General features: G+C 34.7%; 1 protein-coding gene across 2 annotated transcripts in view; it reads left to right on the top strand.

Annotated features, from left to right (window-relative positions):
* LOC114339361 (lysoplasmalogenase-like protein TMEM86A) overlaps positions 1 to 12,835 on the top strand; it is a 155,106-nt gene extending 142,271 nt beyond the window's left edge. For both annotated transcript variants that reach the window (XM_050651457.1, XM_028289997.2), the window contains exon 6: positions 573 to 12,835. In XM_050651457.1, coding sequence (XP_050507414.1) covers positions 573 to 674 — 102 coding nt within the window. In that variant the 3' untranslated portion in view covers positions 675 to 12,835. The remainder of the gene's footprint in view (positions 1 to 572) is intronic.
* The last annotated feature ends 2,613 nt before the right edge of the window (positions 12,836 to 15,448 follow it).

Raw genomic sequence — 15,448 nt, forward strand, 5'->3', positions numbered from 1 at the left:
GATTGTAGAAAAATTTTTTTATCTATTAGGTATACGCAAAAAGTGAGATTATTGCTTTCGAATAATTTAACTATTACTCTCAAGCAATAATGTATCACTTTTCGCTCTTAATACATAAATAACTATTAAATCTAAGACTTTTCGTCAAAAGAAACTGCTTTCTGGTTGCATCCTGAATCTCCAGCTTTAAAAATTTATAAGCACGGAGACGACGAATATAGAAGAAAGTAGAAAGGACAACGGTCACGTATCTACTCTCTTTTCGTCTAGGAAAAGACCCGAAAGACAGTTTCGAGTACTCAAAAATCTGAGTAAAGATGAACAAGGGGGAAAGGCAGTTTTTTGTTTTTATTTGATTCAGAGTTGAACCACCATCTCCAGATAGCTATTTCTGCCTCTCAGGCGTCATCGGTAGAGCTATGCAGTCACAACTCTGAATCAAACATCAACAAGCCTGCCTTATTTAAAGGAAATTATCGCGAATGCAATAATTCCACCTTTGAGACGCAAAACAGCGACATCTTTCGTAAAAAGGAGGAAGACCAAAAACTTAAAGTGATTTTTTTTTTCAGGTATTAGTCATGTCAACGTATTACGCAGGCCAGTTTGGAATAGCCGTAAGTGTTGTTGATGCCACGGCTCCTATAAATCTTGAAAAAAATAAAAAGGCGTAATGTTTCAACTCCTTACTGGGATAATTAGCTCAAGAGTTAGGCCAAATATATAAAATATAATCTAAGTTAAATGAAAATTAGAAAATACTTGCATCTACTAGTTTAATTCGATATATTAGAAATTTACTTGATGAAACTGAATGTTGTCAATTTTTAATTTCAAAAATATGTTATTTTTTGCACTGTTTTTAACTGACTTTATAGTAGAGTACAAAAATTTCAAACTATAAGTGCCAATAAATCTTTACAAATAGGTTAAATGTCAACGTTTGTGTGTCTTAATGATGGTATAAGGGCCACAATGCACGATCTGGCAGGGTATTGCAATTTGAAGTGTTTTTATTGATGATACTTTTATAAGGTATTTTTATATAGATGAAGATATTTTTTATATACGAGTAGAACCACTATTATAATGTTTTTGCCTTTTGCTATCTTCGAACATCTCATGCTAAGCTCTTCTTTAGCTCCTCTACAATTTTGTCTATGCTCTTTGCTCTATACATTGCTTGCTTTATAAGTACATTGTATACTTTTTAACTACCTACCTAATTTTATCATATGCTGTTCCTGGCTTCCTTAAAAAAATACTTTATTTTTTAGTCTTTGACTTGTCTATACAATCGCTATTATTCTCCATATTAGACAAGCAATTAGACCGATCCCATTAGAATATTGCTGTTGTTAAGGTTCCCAAATGACAATTTTTTGTTGTTTTCGAGCCTAATTTTCTCATTATACTCGCATTTTTCCATTTTATACAAGACTTCTTTTATTTGAGTTTCTTCTTCTTCTTGATGTGCCTATCCGTGACAAATGTTGGCAATCATCATGGCGATTTTTATCTAATTTCCACAGATGTGTTGGACCAGGTTCTGAAATTCTTAAATCAGGATGTTCTTCTTCCTGGACCTCGCTTTCCAAATATTTTTCCTTGCAGGATAGCTTGTAGGAGGACATATTTGGATTCTGGATTCATTGAGTATTTATACTAGCATTATATCTTTTCTTCGTAGAGTTGTTTCTTTTCTTGTCTCATAGACACAAAATACTTTTTTCTTCAAACGTCAAATAATGATGACATTACTTATCTAACTTGATCCTGTCAAAGTTTGATGTCTCCGCCGGCAGCAGTTTTTTTCCCATTTCTTTACGCGGCGGATGGAAAAATGTTGTCATGGCAACAATATGAAACATGTCACAAAGCAACAATACAAATGTCATTAACAACAATTAAACATTTTTATTTATAGTAATATTAAAAGTACAATTAGTTAATGAGGCATTTTCAAAATTGAAACCGTGCAAAAATGTTCCCGACTCTTGATACGCATTGGTAATTGTTGATGATACTGATGGTCGAGCACAACTTTCAGCAATCATTCCCGATGTTGGCGAATCATGAGGGTTTAAAATTTTTTGAGCATTATCGTTCTTATTTCTTATTGAATCCTCTATATATCCTTCGGCAACCGTGCTTGATTTCCAGCCCCCATGTCGTTTGAGGCATTCTAGATTTCCGCCTCCATCAATTAAAAGTGTTGCTGAAGTTCGTCGTAAAGAGTGACCCGTGTATGCGCTTGCATCGTTTAAATTTAAATAACTAGCTACTTTTTGGGCTACTGCGCTGATCGAATGTATTCCCATGACGCTTCGGTAACACTTTCCATTTTGGTACTTGATAAAAAATCATTTTTCTGTGAAATTTTCAGGCCGCAGTGATGCATACTTATTATGAATTGTACTATTTATGGTTGAAAATTGCTACGTTTGAAGAAAAAATAGTATACTTTATTCGGCAAAGAAGCGACTTTTCTTGACTTGCCCTCTATTACGCGCCTCACATTAGTTAATGAGGCATTTTCAAAATTGAAACCGTGCAAAAATGTTCCCGACTCTTGATACGCATTGGTAATTGTTGATGATACTGATGGTCGTGCACAACTTTCAGTCATCATTCCCGATGTTGGCGAATCATGAGGGTTTATCCCACCGACGACTTAATTATTTTAATTTCTAACATCTAGACGACTTTGATAGTTGTCACAGTTAATTTCAAGAAAAATAGCGTATGAATTGTACTATTTATGGTTGAAAATTGCTACGTTTGAAGAAAAAATAGTATACTTTATTCGGCAAAGAAGCAACTTTTCTTGACTTGCCCTCCATTACGCGCCTCATTTCGTTCGGCGCGTAATATCGAGCGCGTCAAGAAAAGTCATGCTTCTCCGCCTCATAAAGTAATATATTATTATTGGTTCGTCTGTGCTAAAGCTGTGAGGGCAAACAAAACAAGTTCAGCACAGTTCCAATAATCGTATTACTGACAGGATGGGGGTCCTCTTTGTCCTCTTTTCTGTAATCGTATGCTTCGAACTTCATTAACTTAGTCTTGATGTAGTGGAGATGAAGGATATCTGCATCTAACACAATTTAAGTTCAAAGAAGCTACTGTTACTGCCTATATTATCAGAACTAAATGTTGAAAAAATTTAATATTGAAATAAAAAATTGACAACGTTGTAAATTGTTAGTTTTTAAAAATAAATTTTTATATAATCGACATTTTTGAACGTTTATGTAACCTGTCGTAAATTTTAAACAGTTTTTACTAGGGCTGATCCCATTGATCTATCCCTGAGCCAAAAATAAGAAACTGTCCAATTTCTCACTTTTATTTTACACAATAACACATATTTCCCATCTGTTGTAGTATTTCTATTATTTCTCAAAAGAAAGGCACACATAAAAAGGTTCAGACTTGCAATTTTTAGCTATACATAACAAACCTGAAGATAAATAATTGTTTTGATTTATAAATTGATCAAGTATGGCGCAAGGGGATCAACCTGGTAAAATTTGCCAGTTTAAAGATGTTTAACCCGGGAGCAGTCGCGCTCACTTCTGTCACGTAAGTAGTCGCGCATAGAGAAAAAATCTCACAACATACATTTAAATACGAATTTAAATCAAATTTCTATTTTATAATATTTTTATTTACTTGTTATGTTAAAAATATCTATTTCTAACAATTTTAAAGCAATTGGTTCTCACCAAAGCCATAAATTCCACACAAAAAATTTAAAAATTAAAAAAAAATCCCACGCATTACTACAATCTTCCTCGAGGCACTTACGAGTGAAAAGTTATTTTGCAAAATTTGTAATCAAGTTATCACGGAAAAGGATAAAATGTTAGATTTTTTCTAACGACTGCTCCCGGGTTAATGAAACTATATTATCACTATCTATATGTTATTTATAGGGTATTTAGGACAATATTTTTTGTATAAGAAAATGGAAGATCTGAAAATGGAGAAAGTTTATTTGATCGGAAAGAATATGTGAAGTTTTCAAGTTTTTAGGTTTTTATGTAATTTTTGCGATATTTGAAAGAAAAAGTTATAATATAACTACTAAATTCCACCACTTTCATCCAAAAAAAGTTTGTTAACAAAGCTAAATTTAGCTTTGGACATAAAATAGGAATTTTTTATGTCAAATCACTATTGGATACAGATACAGCAATATACAGGGTGTTTCATTAATAAATAATTGTCCATATAGTAACTGCAGAAACCTTAGCACAAAATACGAGGATTTAACCTAAAACACTTAAATAAAATGTGGTTCCTTACTGAGTTACAGGGTGTATTATCTAAAAATTTAAAAACTATTTTTGCTCAGCATTTTAAAACTATTCGACGTATCCTTTTCATACTTGGCAGAAAGTATAGGTACTGTACAAACTACTAAATTACGTTAAACAAACGTTTCTGTCTATTACCAGAGGCGTACGACGGGGGAAAGTGAATGGTTGACCCTTTCCAAATTCTACGCCACTTGCGGAATTGCTATTTTAGTTCAATTTTTGGATTCCCCAATACTTTCTATGAAAATAATATACTCTTCATTCGTAACGATAAAGTCATTAGTTTTCGAGATCTTTGAAGTTAAAAATGAAACGACACGGTTATTTTGATAAATGTATTGTGTCACTTCATTTTTAATTTCAAATATCTCGAAAATTAATCATTTTATCGTTACGAATGAAGAGTATATTATTTACATAAAAAGTATTGGAAAATCAAAAAATTTCACTAAAATAGCAATTTCGTCAGTTGCGTAGAATTTGGGAAGGGTCAACCAGCCACTATCCCCTGTCGTACGCCTCTGGTAGTAGCTAGAAACGTTTATTTATCTTAATTTAGTAGGGTGTACAGTGCCTACACTTTCTGCCAAGTATGATAAGGATACGCCAAATAGTTTTAAAGTACTGGGTACAAATAATTTTTAAATTTTAATCATATGAATAATATTATCATAAATTAATCAAAATAACTGTGCCGTTTCATATTTAACTTCAAATATCTCGAAAACTAATAACTTTATCGTTACCAATAAAGAGTATATTATTTACGTAGAAAGTATTGGAAAATCTAAAAATGGCACTAAAATAGTAATTCCTCCGGTGTCGTAGAATTTGAGAAGGGTCAACCATTCACTATCCCCTGTCGTATGCCTCTGGTAGTAGCTAGAAACGTTTGTTTATCATAATTTAGTAGGGTGTATAGTAGTCGCACTTTCTGCCAAATATGAAAAGGATACGTCGAACAGTTTTAAAATGCTGAGCAAAAATAGTTTTTAAATTTTTAGATAAAACACCCTGTAACTCAGTAAGGAACCACATTTTATTTAAGTGTTTTAGGTTAAATCTTCGTATTTTGTGCTAAGGTTTCTCCAGTTACTATATGGACAATTATTAATGAAACCCTGTATAACTCTTCAGCACACTCAATAGTACACAAATAGTCAGTTTATACGTCTTCTCTGCCTTTTAACATTTAATTATAAAAAATATGTTCTTCACTACTTACTATACGAGTGAATGTCATAGTGAGTGTCCTTTGACGTATTTAAGTAATACTAATTTTTCTAAAAGTTGCAGTAGATGACTAACAAAAAGTCACCTAACAATCTCATGATGTTCTTGCGAGTTCCTGCCCATCAGTAATTAAAACGTTTTGATAATATACATAACATGTTTAGTATTAAATTTTGTACCATTTTCAATCCTGACCACTTGGGTATTCCATGTCCAATATTAGTTTTTTCATTTTTCAGATCTCTGGAAATCTTGAATAGTGGTCTGCACTCTGCAAGTCTGACAAACTTGACAAAAGTAAATAAATATGTATACTTGGGTCACCAAAAAGTGAACAAGGAAAATCAGAAGGAGGAAATTAAAAGAAGGAGCAGATTGGTATGGACAGCATTTAGTAAATTTTCTTATACATATATCGAAGAAACAAATGCCACCCGTACCTAAAAAATGGGGGTTTTTGATCAATGTATTACCTGTACTACCTGTTCTTATATAGGTACAATTATTGTCAAACTTGGACATTTACTAAGAATAATATAGAAAAAAAAGCTAAAACGAAAAGGTGTAAAGAAAGACAGATGGTCAGGAAAGGAAACAGATGGATGCTTAGTAGTGTACAAGACGACTCGACTCACGTAGCAAAACAATTGAAAATTTGCTGGATATACCCTAAGACAAAATGATTATACATTGAAGTGAAGACCTTAGAATCATAAATGTTAAAGAGGAAGACCATCACTTAAGTGGTCAGAGCCTAGGCCCCAGAAAAGCTAAAGACCAAGTCCTTATGAGCCTGGCCCGGATAATAGAAGTAATATAATACATCCGCCCATGGGCGCCCATATAAAAATTTTTAGGGGGAGTGCAGACGTGAAGATGTTGCACAATTTTGTATACTTTAGATGACAATGATACACCAAGCTTAAAGCACCCGAAGGGCTAGGGGGCCACGCCCCCCCTGCCCCCCGCCCATGGGTATGGGCGCCCATGCACCCGCCTTAGGAGATCTAAGTGTCTACAGGTCTCAAAAATGGGCCCTATCCCGATCTACTATAACCATTACCATAGGTGATAAAATGAGACCAAACAACATGCTGGTAGAGATGTTGAAAAAGTATCTATTCGTTACAAAGTACTCGTTACTTACGAATACCGAAAGTAACGATTACTATACAGAGAGGCCAATCGTTACTTTGATTACTCTGATTACTTCGTTACTTCGTACCAATCGTATCAGAGCGAGTAACGACTATTGTATCCATTTACTTCGTACCAATCGTGTCAGAGCGAGTAACGACTATTGTATCTACAACCAGTACACTTGATTACTTTCTACGAATCGTATCCCAGCGAATAACGGACGGGACCGGTATTTTACGAGTGTTATCGAATATCGTTATCGGTATGAAGCGTTTTAAGGGTGTGAGCCTCAGAGCCTCACACTGTGAGGGTGAGGAGAAGATAGAAGATGAAACTGAGGGAGGTATAATGGAGGTAAAATATGTAATGTATGTCATTAACAAAGATCGAATGCGAGAACCCTATATTTTTATCTAGATCTATATCTATACCTATACAAAATACCTACCTACTGAGAAATACGATTCTCGATATGATTACTGGTACTCAAATACAAAAGTAATCATAGTAATAAAAGTAACGAATATTTTAAATGATTGCTTTATACAAAAGTAACGATTTGTAACGAATACTCTAAAGTAACTATAATCAACATCACTACATGCTGGCTAGGATGGAAGCAAATGGCGCAAGATAGAGAACTCTGGAAAAATGAGGGGGGCGGCTATATCCAATGATGGATATTTTTGATGGATGAAACGACGAAGAAAACTCTGTTATTCTGTTGGCTCTACTTATGGACATGTTCCATAGCGATGCATCACTATTCTCGAGTTTGTAAAAGCCCTTCTTGGTGATAAATTGTTCCATCCACTTTTATTTAGCATAATCTTGAATTTTTTGAGATTATCATACTGTTTATGTTTGTTGATATTACGGTATTACATTTGTTTGCTGTTGGACATAGGGGTTTCCGTAGATAATATTCTTTATTTTTAATACTTAACCATAGTGTTAAATAGAGATGTTATTTGTTTGTTCAGTTTTAAAAATGGTTATTTATTAATTACAATAATAATAAAAGCCAGTAAAATCATGAAAACTTCTTATAAATCTGCGACCACTTTTCCTAGATCTAAATCCTTTCACTATTAGTGATGTAATCAATAGTATTTAAACAGGTGACGTATGATAACAATACAGAATTTTATGCGTCACTGACAAATATGTATTTTTTCATATTGAAAAATAAATTTTATTAAATTATATATTTTAATAGATATTGAAAATATTAATCCGATTGAATCATCTCAAAAGTAGGTAATGTAAAATGCGTGATGATGACTAATTACACTTTTTATTTTAGAACTGTATTTTGCTCAGACACTTAATATTGTTTGTTAAAACTGCAGAGATTATTTGATTGAAAATAAACTGTAGATGATTTACTTTTCTAACAGAATACGCCGACAATTTTTACAAAAATTTTGTTTTTAATGTGTTGGATTTATAGGAATATGTTTAAGGGTAGATTCGCACACATCCGTGACGTGACCGTAACGGGACAGTGCCGTATCAGTGCTTCACCGGACCATGATTTCGACCGTTTCACTTCATGTTCACATAGCACAGTGACCAGAATGACGGTATTTTCCGACAGCGAACTGTTGATAATTGCTGTGATCTTATATGAAGAAAACCAAGAGAAGAAGGAAACGGACACTACAATATAAACGCAGCGGAAGGGGAATTATTTACTCTATATAAAGAGTTGATAGACGATAAAAACAACTTTTTTGAATATTTCAGAATACCGGTTGTGTTCCATATCCCATTTTTATATTCCTTGTGCATATAAAGGGTGATTAGGTGAAACGGTACGATTTGACAACGCTGCTGACGATAAAATAGAGGAGCCTCGGGCTTGCGACGTAAACGTTTTGAATGTAAATGTGGGAAGTTCAGTTATCATGGAGGCATAGTCTTGTGAACAACGCGTATTTGCTGTGAAAGCTTATTACAATAATGGTGAAAGTTTTGTGCGTGTACAACGAGCATTTCGTTTACACTACCATTTGCCGCCCCGTTCACAAGACCAAGTTACAAGACTTTGGTTAGGAAATTTGAAAGTAGTGGTTCAACATCACAAAAAAGTACCGGCAGTGTCAGAAATGCTCGCACACCACAGAATATTGAAGCGGTGCCAAATTCATTACACGCGAGTCCTCGAAGATCCCTGCGACGACTCACATGTAATGAAGTTGGCACCGCTTCAATATTCTGTGGTGTGCGAGAACTTGTGACACTGCCACTCTTTTCTGTGATATTGAACCACTACTTTCAAAGTTCCTAAACCAAGTCTTAATAGCCATGTTAAACGGAACTGCAGCGCGGGGCGGAAAATGGTAGTGTAAACGAAATACTCGTTGTACACTCGCAAAACTTTCACCATTTTTGTAATAAGCCTTCACAGAAAATGCGCGTTGTTCACAAGACCACGCCTCCATGATAACTAAACTTCCTACTCTCTAGATTCACAACGTTTACGTCGCAAGCCCGCGGCTCCTCTATTTTATCGTCAGCAGCGTTGTCAAATCGTACCGTTTCACTGAATCGCCTTGTACTTGAAATTTGACTTTAAAAAATACCATTGGCTTTCATTTCTATGCCGATTTTGTTCCATATCCCATATTTATATTCCATGTCCATATATTTTCATTTGACAAATCAAAAAGAACCGAATTTTTACGCATCAATTCAATTCAGCCGTGGTCCGTCAGTGAAAAAAAAATATCGACGTCGAGAAATCTGTCGATAATGCGGTACGATCACGTCGACAACACTGACAGCACAGTATGACCACTGCGTAGGACATGTGCGAATTGGGCCGTTTATCTAAACTATCTAAATTATCTAAACGAGATAATTTTTGGTAGGCACTGGAAGGCTGTATCATCACTTGCGATTGCTTTTCCAGAAGGAACCACGACTCTTAAACACTACGCGATTTTCCCGCCTATGCGCGGACTGGCCGCACGCGTCCCACGTTGGCAGGATGCATCTGCGCAGCAGGCGGGATTTGTATCCTCCTGGGAACCCGGGTAAACCCAGACCCCATCCTTCCAGAAATCCGTGTCAACATGAATTAATTTTAGGGGCAATAAGCCTTTATTGGATAGTGCATGGCGCAAGACGAAGTACTTATATCCTGGAAACACCAATGCCTCTGCGAGTCCGTATTTAGATAAGGATAGCACAGTAGCGACACCGTGGGGCTTCACTCTTCCCGCAGTACCTGTCTTGCTACACGAACACCTAAGATCGAGCAAACAAGTGAAGGCAGGTGAGAATAATGGCCCACCATGCACTTTTGACAAGTCACTGCTGAGGATTCCTTTTTCTAACAGCAGTAAATATAGCAGCATATATATCATACTAACGGCATTAGTATGATATATATATGCCAAAAAGTCATAATTTAAAATAAAAATCTCTCTGTATATGGTAATTGTATTGGCACCTAAAAATAATCGAATCAATATTTCCCTTCGTTTTTCGCGAAATGGGTTATTAATGCACTGATCACTTAAAATTAATCGCAGACATGAAAGTCTTACTAAATATTTATTATTATATAAATGATAGTAAATGATAAAATCTAAAAATAATATAATCAATATTTCCCTTAATTTATTCCAGGGTCAATGTCACTAGCCCAATATATTAAGACATTAGTTACTAGGGGGTCATTTTATGTAGGTATAAGGGTTATTTCTATAAATAAATAATTATCAAATTACATTAAAAAATTCAAACAATGTTTGATATTGGAAAATTCTTGAACGTACTCAAGCTCTCCTAACCTATCATAATTTTCCTTAAACAAAACAATAATTGCCTATGTGCTATCCGTATTATACTACGGAATGGAAGGGTGGACACTGAAGGAAATTGACGTGAGGAGACTGGAGGCATTCGAGATGTGGATGTACCGAAGAGTGCTGAAGATCTCATGGGTAAATAGAATAACCAACGTAGAGGTCATGAGACGTATGCAGAAGAAAAAAGAAGTACTTCTAACTATTAATCGCAGAGAAAACTGAGATATATGAGACATGTGATGAGAGGAGATAAATATCTAATACTCCAGGTCACTATGCAAGGAAAAATCTAGTGAAAAAGATCCAAAAGAAAGATACGTCACTCATGGCTCAAGAACCTTAGGGAATTGTTTGGATGTAATAACAACGATTTGTTTAACGAAGGCGGCACCTAAAGAAGAAGAATAAGTTTCTTGGGTGAAACGAATATTAATCCTCTTTAGTGATACGTCCCAACTAAGCGTCTCACCCACGTCTTCATTGGCCTTTCTCTGCTACTCCTACCAAGAACTATCAGATCAGAGATTCTTCATATTGGATGATTAGCGTCTCGACGTTGAACATGCCCGAACCATCCTGACCTATGCTCGTTCATTTTGTCTTCAATTGGTGTAACCACGAGACTTGTCCTAATATACTATTATTCTTCATTTTCGCCTTTTTTTGTCACTCCACTCACCCATCTAAGCATTCTTATGTCCATCATATCCACCACCAATAATATTCATTAATCTTGTGAAGGCATATGATACAGATTCTAAAAAGATTCTGTGATGGGAGTTCAATAATGTTTTACTTAACATATACGCTGCATATCCAGCAGCGTTGTAAACAGTTTTAGCGAGGTTTTATCAACTTGTTCTTCATGTTCTTTGCATTTGGATTTTTATATATTTGTTTAATAATCAATATTGTATATTTGTGGTCTACTTTACGAAATCAGATAATTTTGTTGTCTTGGTACACCGAGTCAAACGCTTGTTAGGCTTCCACAAATATTAAAAAAGGCCAGTGTATTGTTGTATTCCACTATTTTCCTTTAAGCATTTTCATAACTAGTAAGTGGTCTTTATAAGTCAACCCTATCTGAAACTTGTTTGTTCTTTAGGTTGATACTTTGAGAGGATTGACATTGGCACCTTTGAGAGTTAATAGCCGTACCTACAACATGAATGTTAATTGCAGTTTGCAAACCTTAACATAATGAATACCCACCTTCTTCACAATAAGTCCAGGTAGAAAATGGTCGTGGGTCATGTCTCTGAAAATGAAATATATATGACATATTATCTAATCGAAAAGAAATAGTCCAAACGTGAATGCGTTGTATAAATTTTCAGTAGGCAATGACCACTAAGCTGTGAGAGAAAAAGAAAAAACTAGTGATAAATGTAGAGAAAGGAAATACTAGACTCGTAATAAAAAAGAAGTTATAAGAAAGTAGACATTTCCAGAAAACTCTTCCAAATGCTCAAAGTATGTGGAGGACTAAAATAGAAGTTTAGAAGGAGGTTTTGTTTGTATTATTAATAATTTAATGTGTAAATTATGTTTTGTCTGGTTCGTTCATTTTTAAAATGTCAATTTCAAGTACTATTACTTTTTATTGATTTTATTGATGTAATGTTCGTCCGCTATAACTTTTCCCATGCGTCACGATTCATTTTCAAACAAATTAAGTCAAAACATAAAGTGAAACGTACGCCGATGTGTGTAGTATATATGTAGTATACAGTATACAAAATGTATATACACATCGACGTTCGTTTCACTTTTGACTTAATTTGTTTGAAAATGAATCGTGACGCATGGGAAAAGTTATAGCGGACGAACAATAATAGACTTTTATTAGTTTATTGTGACATTTTTTTACGTGGAAGAGGCTATAAACTATAGACTATAGTCTACAGTTATATCTGTGAGAATTAGGAACGAGAAATTTAAATAAACAGAATAAACGTATATTAATAATTATTTTACAAAATAAAAATTCTGTTAATAATAATAACAAAAAGTATACAAGTACTTTATAATTTTTCTTCTAAAAGGCAATTCAATAATAAAATAACAACACACACTGTTGTGGTAAGTAGTTACCTAACTAAATTCAATTTTGAAATATTGTTCAATAGTTCATATAGGCTCACTTAGTCTTCCTATTTCTCAATGTTAAATTTTCAAATTGTCTTTATATACTCAAACTAGACTGCACTTATAGACTTTTTGTATCTGTGATTACATGTTTCTCTATATATTTGAGTAGGTACATATATAAAAGTAAATGTATATCAATTGAATAAAACTATATCAAACTGTTTTCATTATTTTAGTTAAATAAGACTTTCTCTTAAAAGGAAAATCCTCAGAAGAAGTATTGGTCCTATAAGAACGGAAAGCGGAAAATGAGAAAAAGAATGAACCATGAACTAAGAGACATAATGAGAGAAGAAGATATAGTTAGATTTAGTAAAGCGCAGAGGCTTTAGAAATGGTATGAGCACACGAGATGCTTTGTTCGGCTTGAATGTGCTGGCCCAGAGATGTATGGATATGAATCAGGATATGTACTTATGGTGTGTAGACTTTGAAAAGGCATTTGATAAAGTTCAACATAAAAAGCTTGTAGATATATTAAAAAGCAAAAATATTGACAGTCGTGACATGAAAATTATATCTAATATATATTGGAATCAAACTGCCAAGGTAAGAGTTGACAACCAGGACACCTAAGATATCAAAATACAGAGAGGAGTCCGTCAGGGTTACGTGCTGTCTCCACTACTTTTCAATGTGTACAGTGAAGCGGTATTTCAAGAAGCGCTCTCAGATTCAATAGAAGGTATATCTATCAATGGAGAAGTTTTGACAACTTACGTTTTGCAGACGATACAGTAATAATAACGGATAACAACATTGATTTACAGAACGTAATGCAACGCCTTAATGAACGTAATGAACTTAATGATCGTAATGCAACGCCTTAATGTCATGAGTACGGACTGAAGATGAGTTTAAAGAAAACTAAATGCATGATAATAACTAAATCAGCACACGCAAACATCCAACTAACTATTGAAGATACTGTGATTGAGAGTGTGGATAACTACAAATACTTAGGAACATGGATAACATCAAATGTAGACCAAACACCAAACCAAAGAAATTAAGACACGTGCACGTATTGAAATAGCACGTGCATCCAGAGGCGGCTTTACCTATTGTGCAGGGTGTGCGGTGCACACGGGCGCCGGGATGTTGGGGGCGCCGAGCGCCAAAGGGCGGGTCCTTTACTTTATTCAACATAAAATATGCTTTAAAACGATAAATGAAAAATTATATGGGCACTTAAGCACGATTTATAGATTGCCGCCCGCCCGGCTGTCCGTCCAACGGACGAGCGGCAATCTTTCGATTCGTTTGCAGACATACCGACAATGATTCCGAAATCGGTTGTGAAACCTATAAAGGTCAAATTGCTTGGGATTTTCCGGGCATTTTCAAAGGCGTTGACTTAAGTGATATTATTCAAGATTTTGCTAATACAAAAGCACGAAAAGTATTTTTTTTCATAATTATTATGTTATAGTATGTGCATTCTGTAATAATTCGTTAATAAATTATTATTTTTTAAATAAGTACAAAGTTGGTTTTTTATTCATCTATAACCAATTCCTTCGTAAAAGTACTATTTACTCGTGTAGTCAAACCTGTCAAATTTCCTCAACCAATTTTCAACCTTCATCATCATCCAACCAATTTAAGTCCACTGCTGGACATAGGTATCCCCAATTGTTTCCATACTTCACGGTTTTGTGCTGAATGTTGCCAGTTTTTACTAATCCGCCTGATATCATATGTCCATCGCGTAGGCAGCCTTCCTCAACAGCTTTTATCTTCTCTTGGTCTACATTCCATTAGCTTTTGTGTCCATCTTAAGTTCTTTTGCCTGGCGACGTGTCCTGCCCAGTTCCATTTAAGCTTGGTGACACGTTATATATATATATATATATATATATATATATATATATATATATATGTCTGTGATCCCGGTCTATAACCGGTTCTTTGTCTCAGATCTTCATTTCTTATTTTATCCCGTAGGGTTACGCCCAGCATGGATCTTTCCATACGCTTTTGAGCAACCCTCATTTTCGACGCTGTCGCCTTGGTTAGAGTCAGTGTCTCTGCTACATATGTCATTACCGGTAGCACACATTGATTAAACACTTGTCTTTTTAAACTGATTGGTATACTGCTCTTAAATATGTCTCTCAGCGCTCCGTAAGCTGCCCAAGCAAGAGTTAATCTTTTTATTTCGCATGTTTGAATATATCTGCCAATTCTAATTTCATGAATTAAGTAAATTTACTTTTCCACTAGCTCTACTTCCTGTTCACGTAGCTGTCCGCTAGAAATCAGATTAGTCATAAATTTAGTTTTAGTAAAGTTCATTTTCAGGCCTATTTTCCAGAAGATAGCGTCTAACTCATATAGCATTTCCTTTACTTCTCCTAGGTCATCAGTTATAAGAACTATGTCATCTGCAAAACGAAGATAATTTAACTTTTCTCCATCTATTGTGATCCCTTTATTGTCACAGTTAAGGATCTTAAAGGCATATTCCAGAATAGTTATGAATAGTTTTGGCGAGAGTGTGTCGCTTTGTCTTACGCCGCGTTCTATGTTTATTTGTTTGGTTTTATCATGTATCTTAACACTCGTTTTTGCCTCTTTATAAATATTATAGATGATTGTACAATAACGATAGTCAATGCTGCATTCATTTATAGTTTTTAGAATGCTATCCAGCTTTATCGTGTTAAAGGCTTTATGAAATATACGAAAGCTAGGGCAAGGGCTTATATTCCATTAACTGATTGGCTGATTATATTCCATTGACCTTTCAATTAGTAACTTTACTGCCTGCAG

This window comes from Diabrotica virgifera, chromosome 5 (genome assembly GCF_917563875.1).
Source record: "Diabrotica virgifera virgifera chromosome 5, PGI_DIABVI_V3a".
NCBI lineage: Eukaryota > Metazoa > Arthropoda > Insecta > Coleoptera > Chrysomelidae > Diabrotica > Diabrotica virgifera.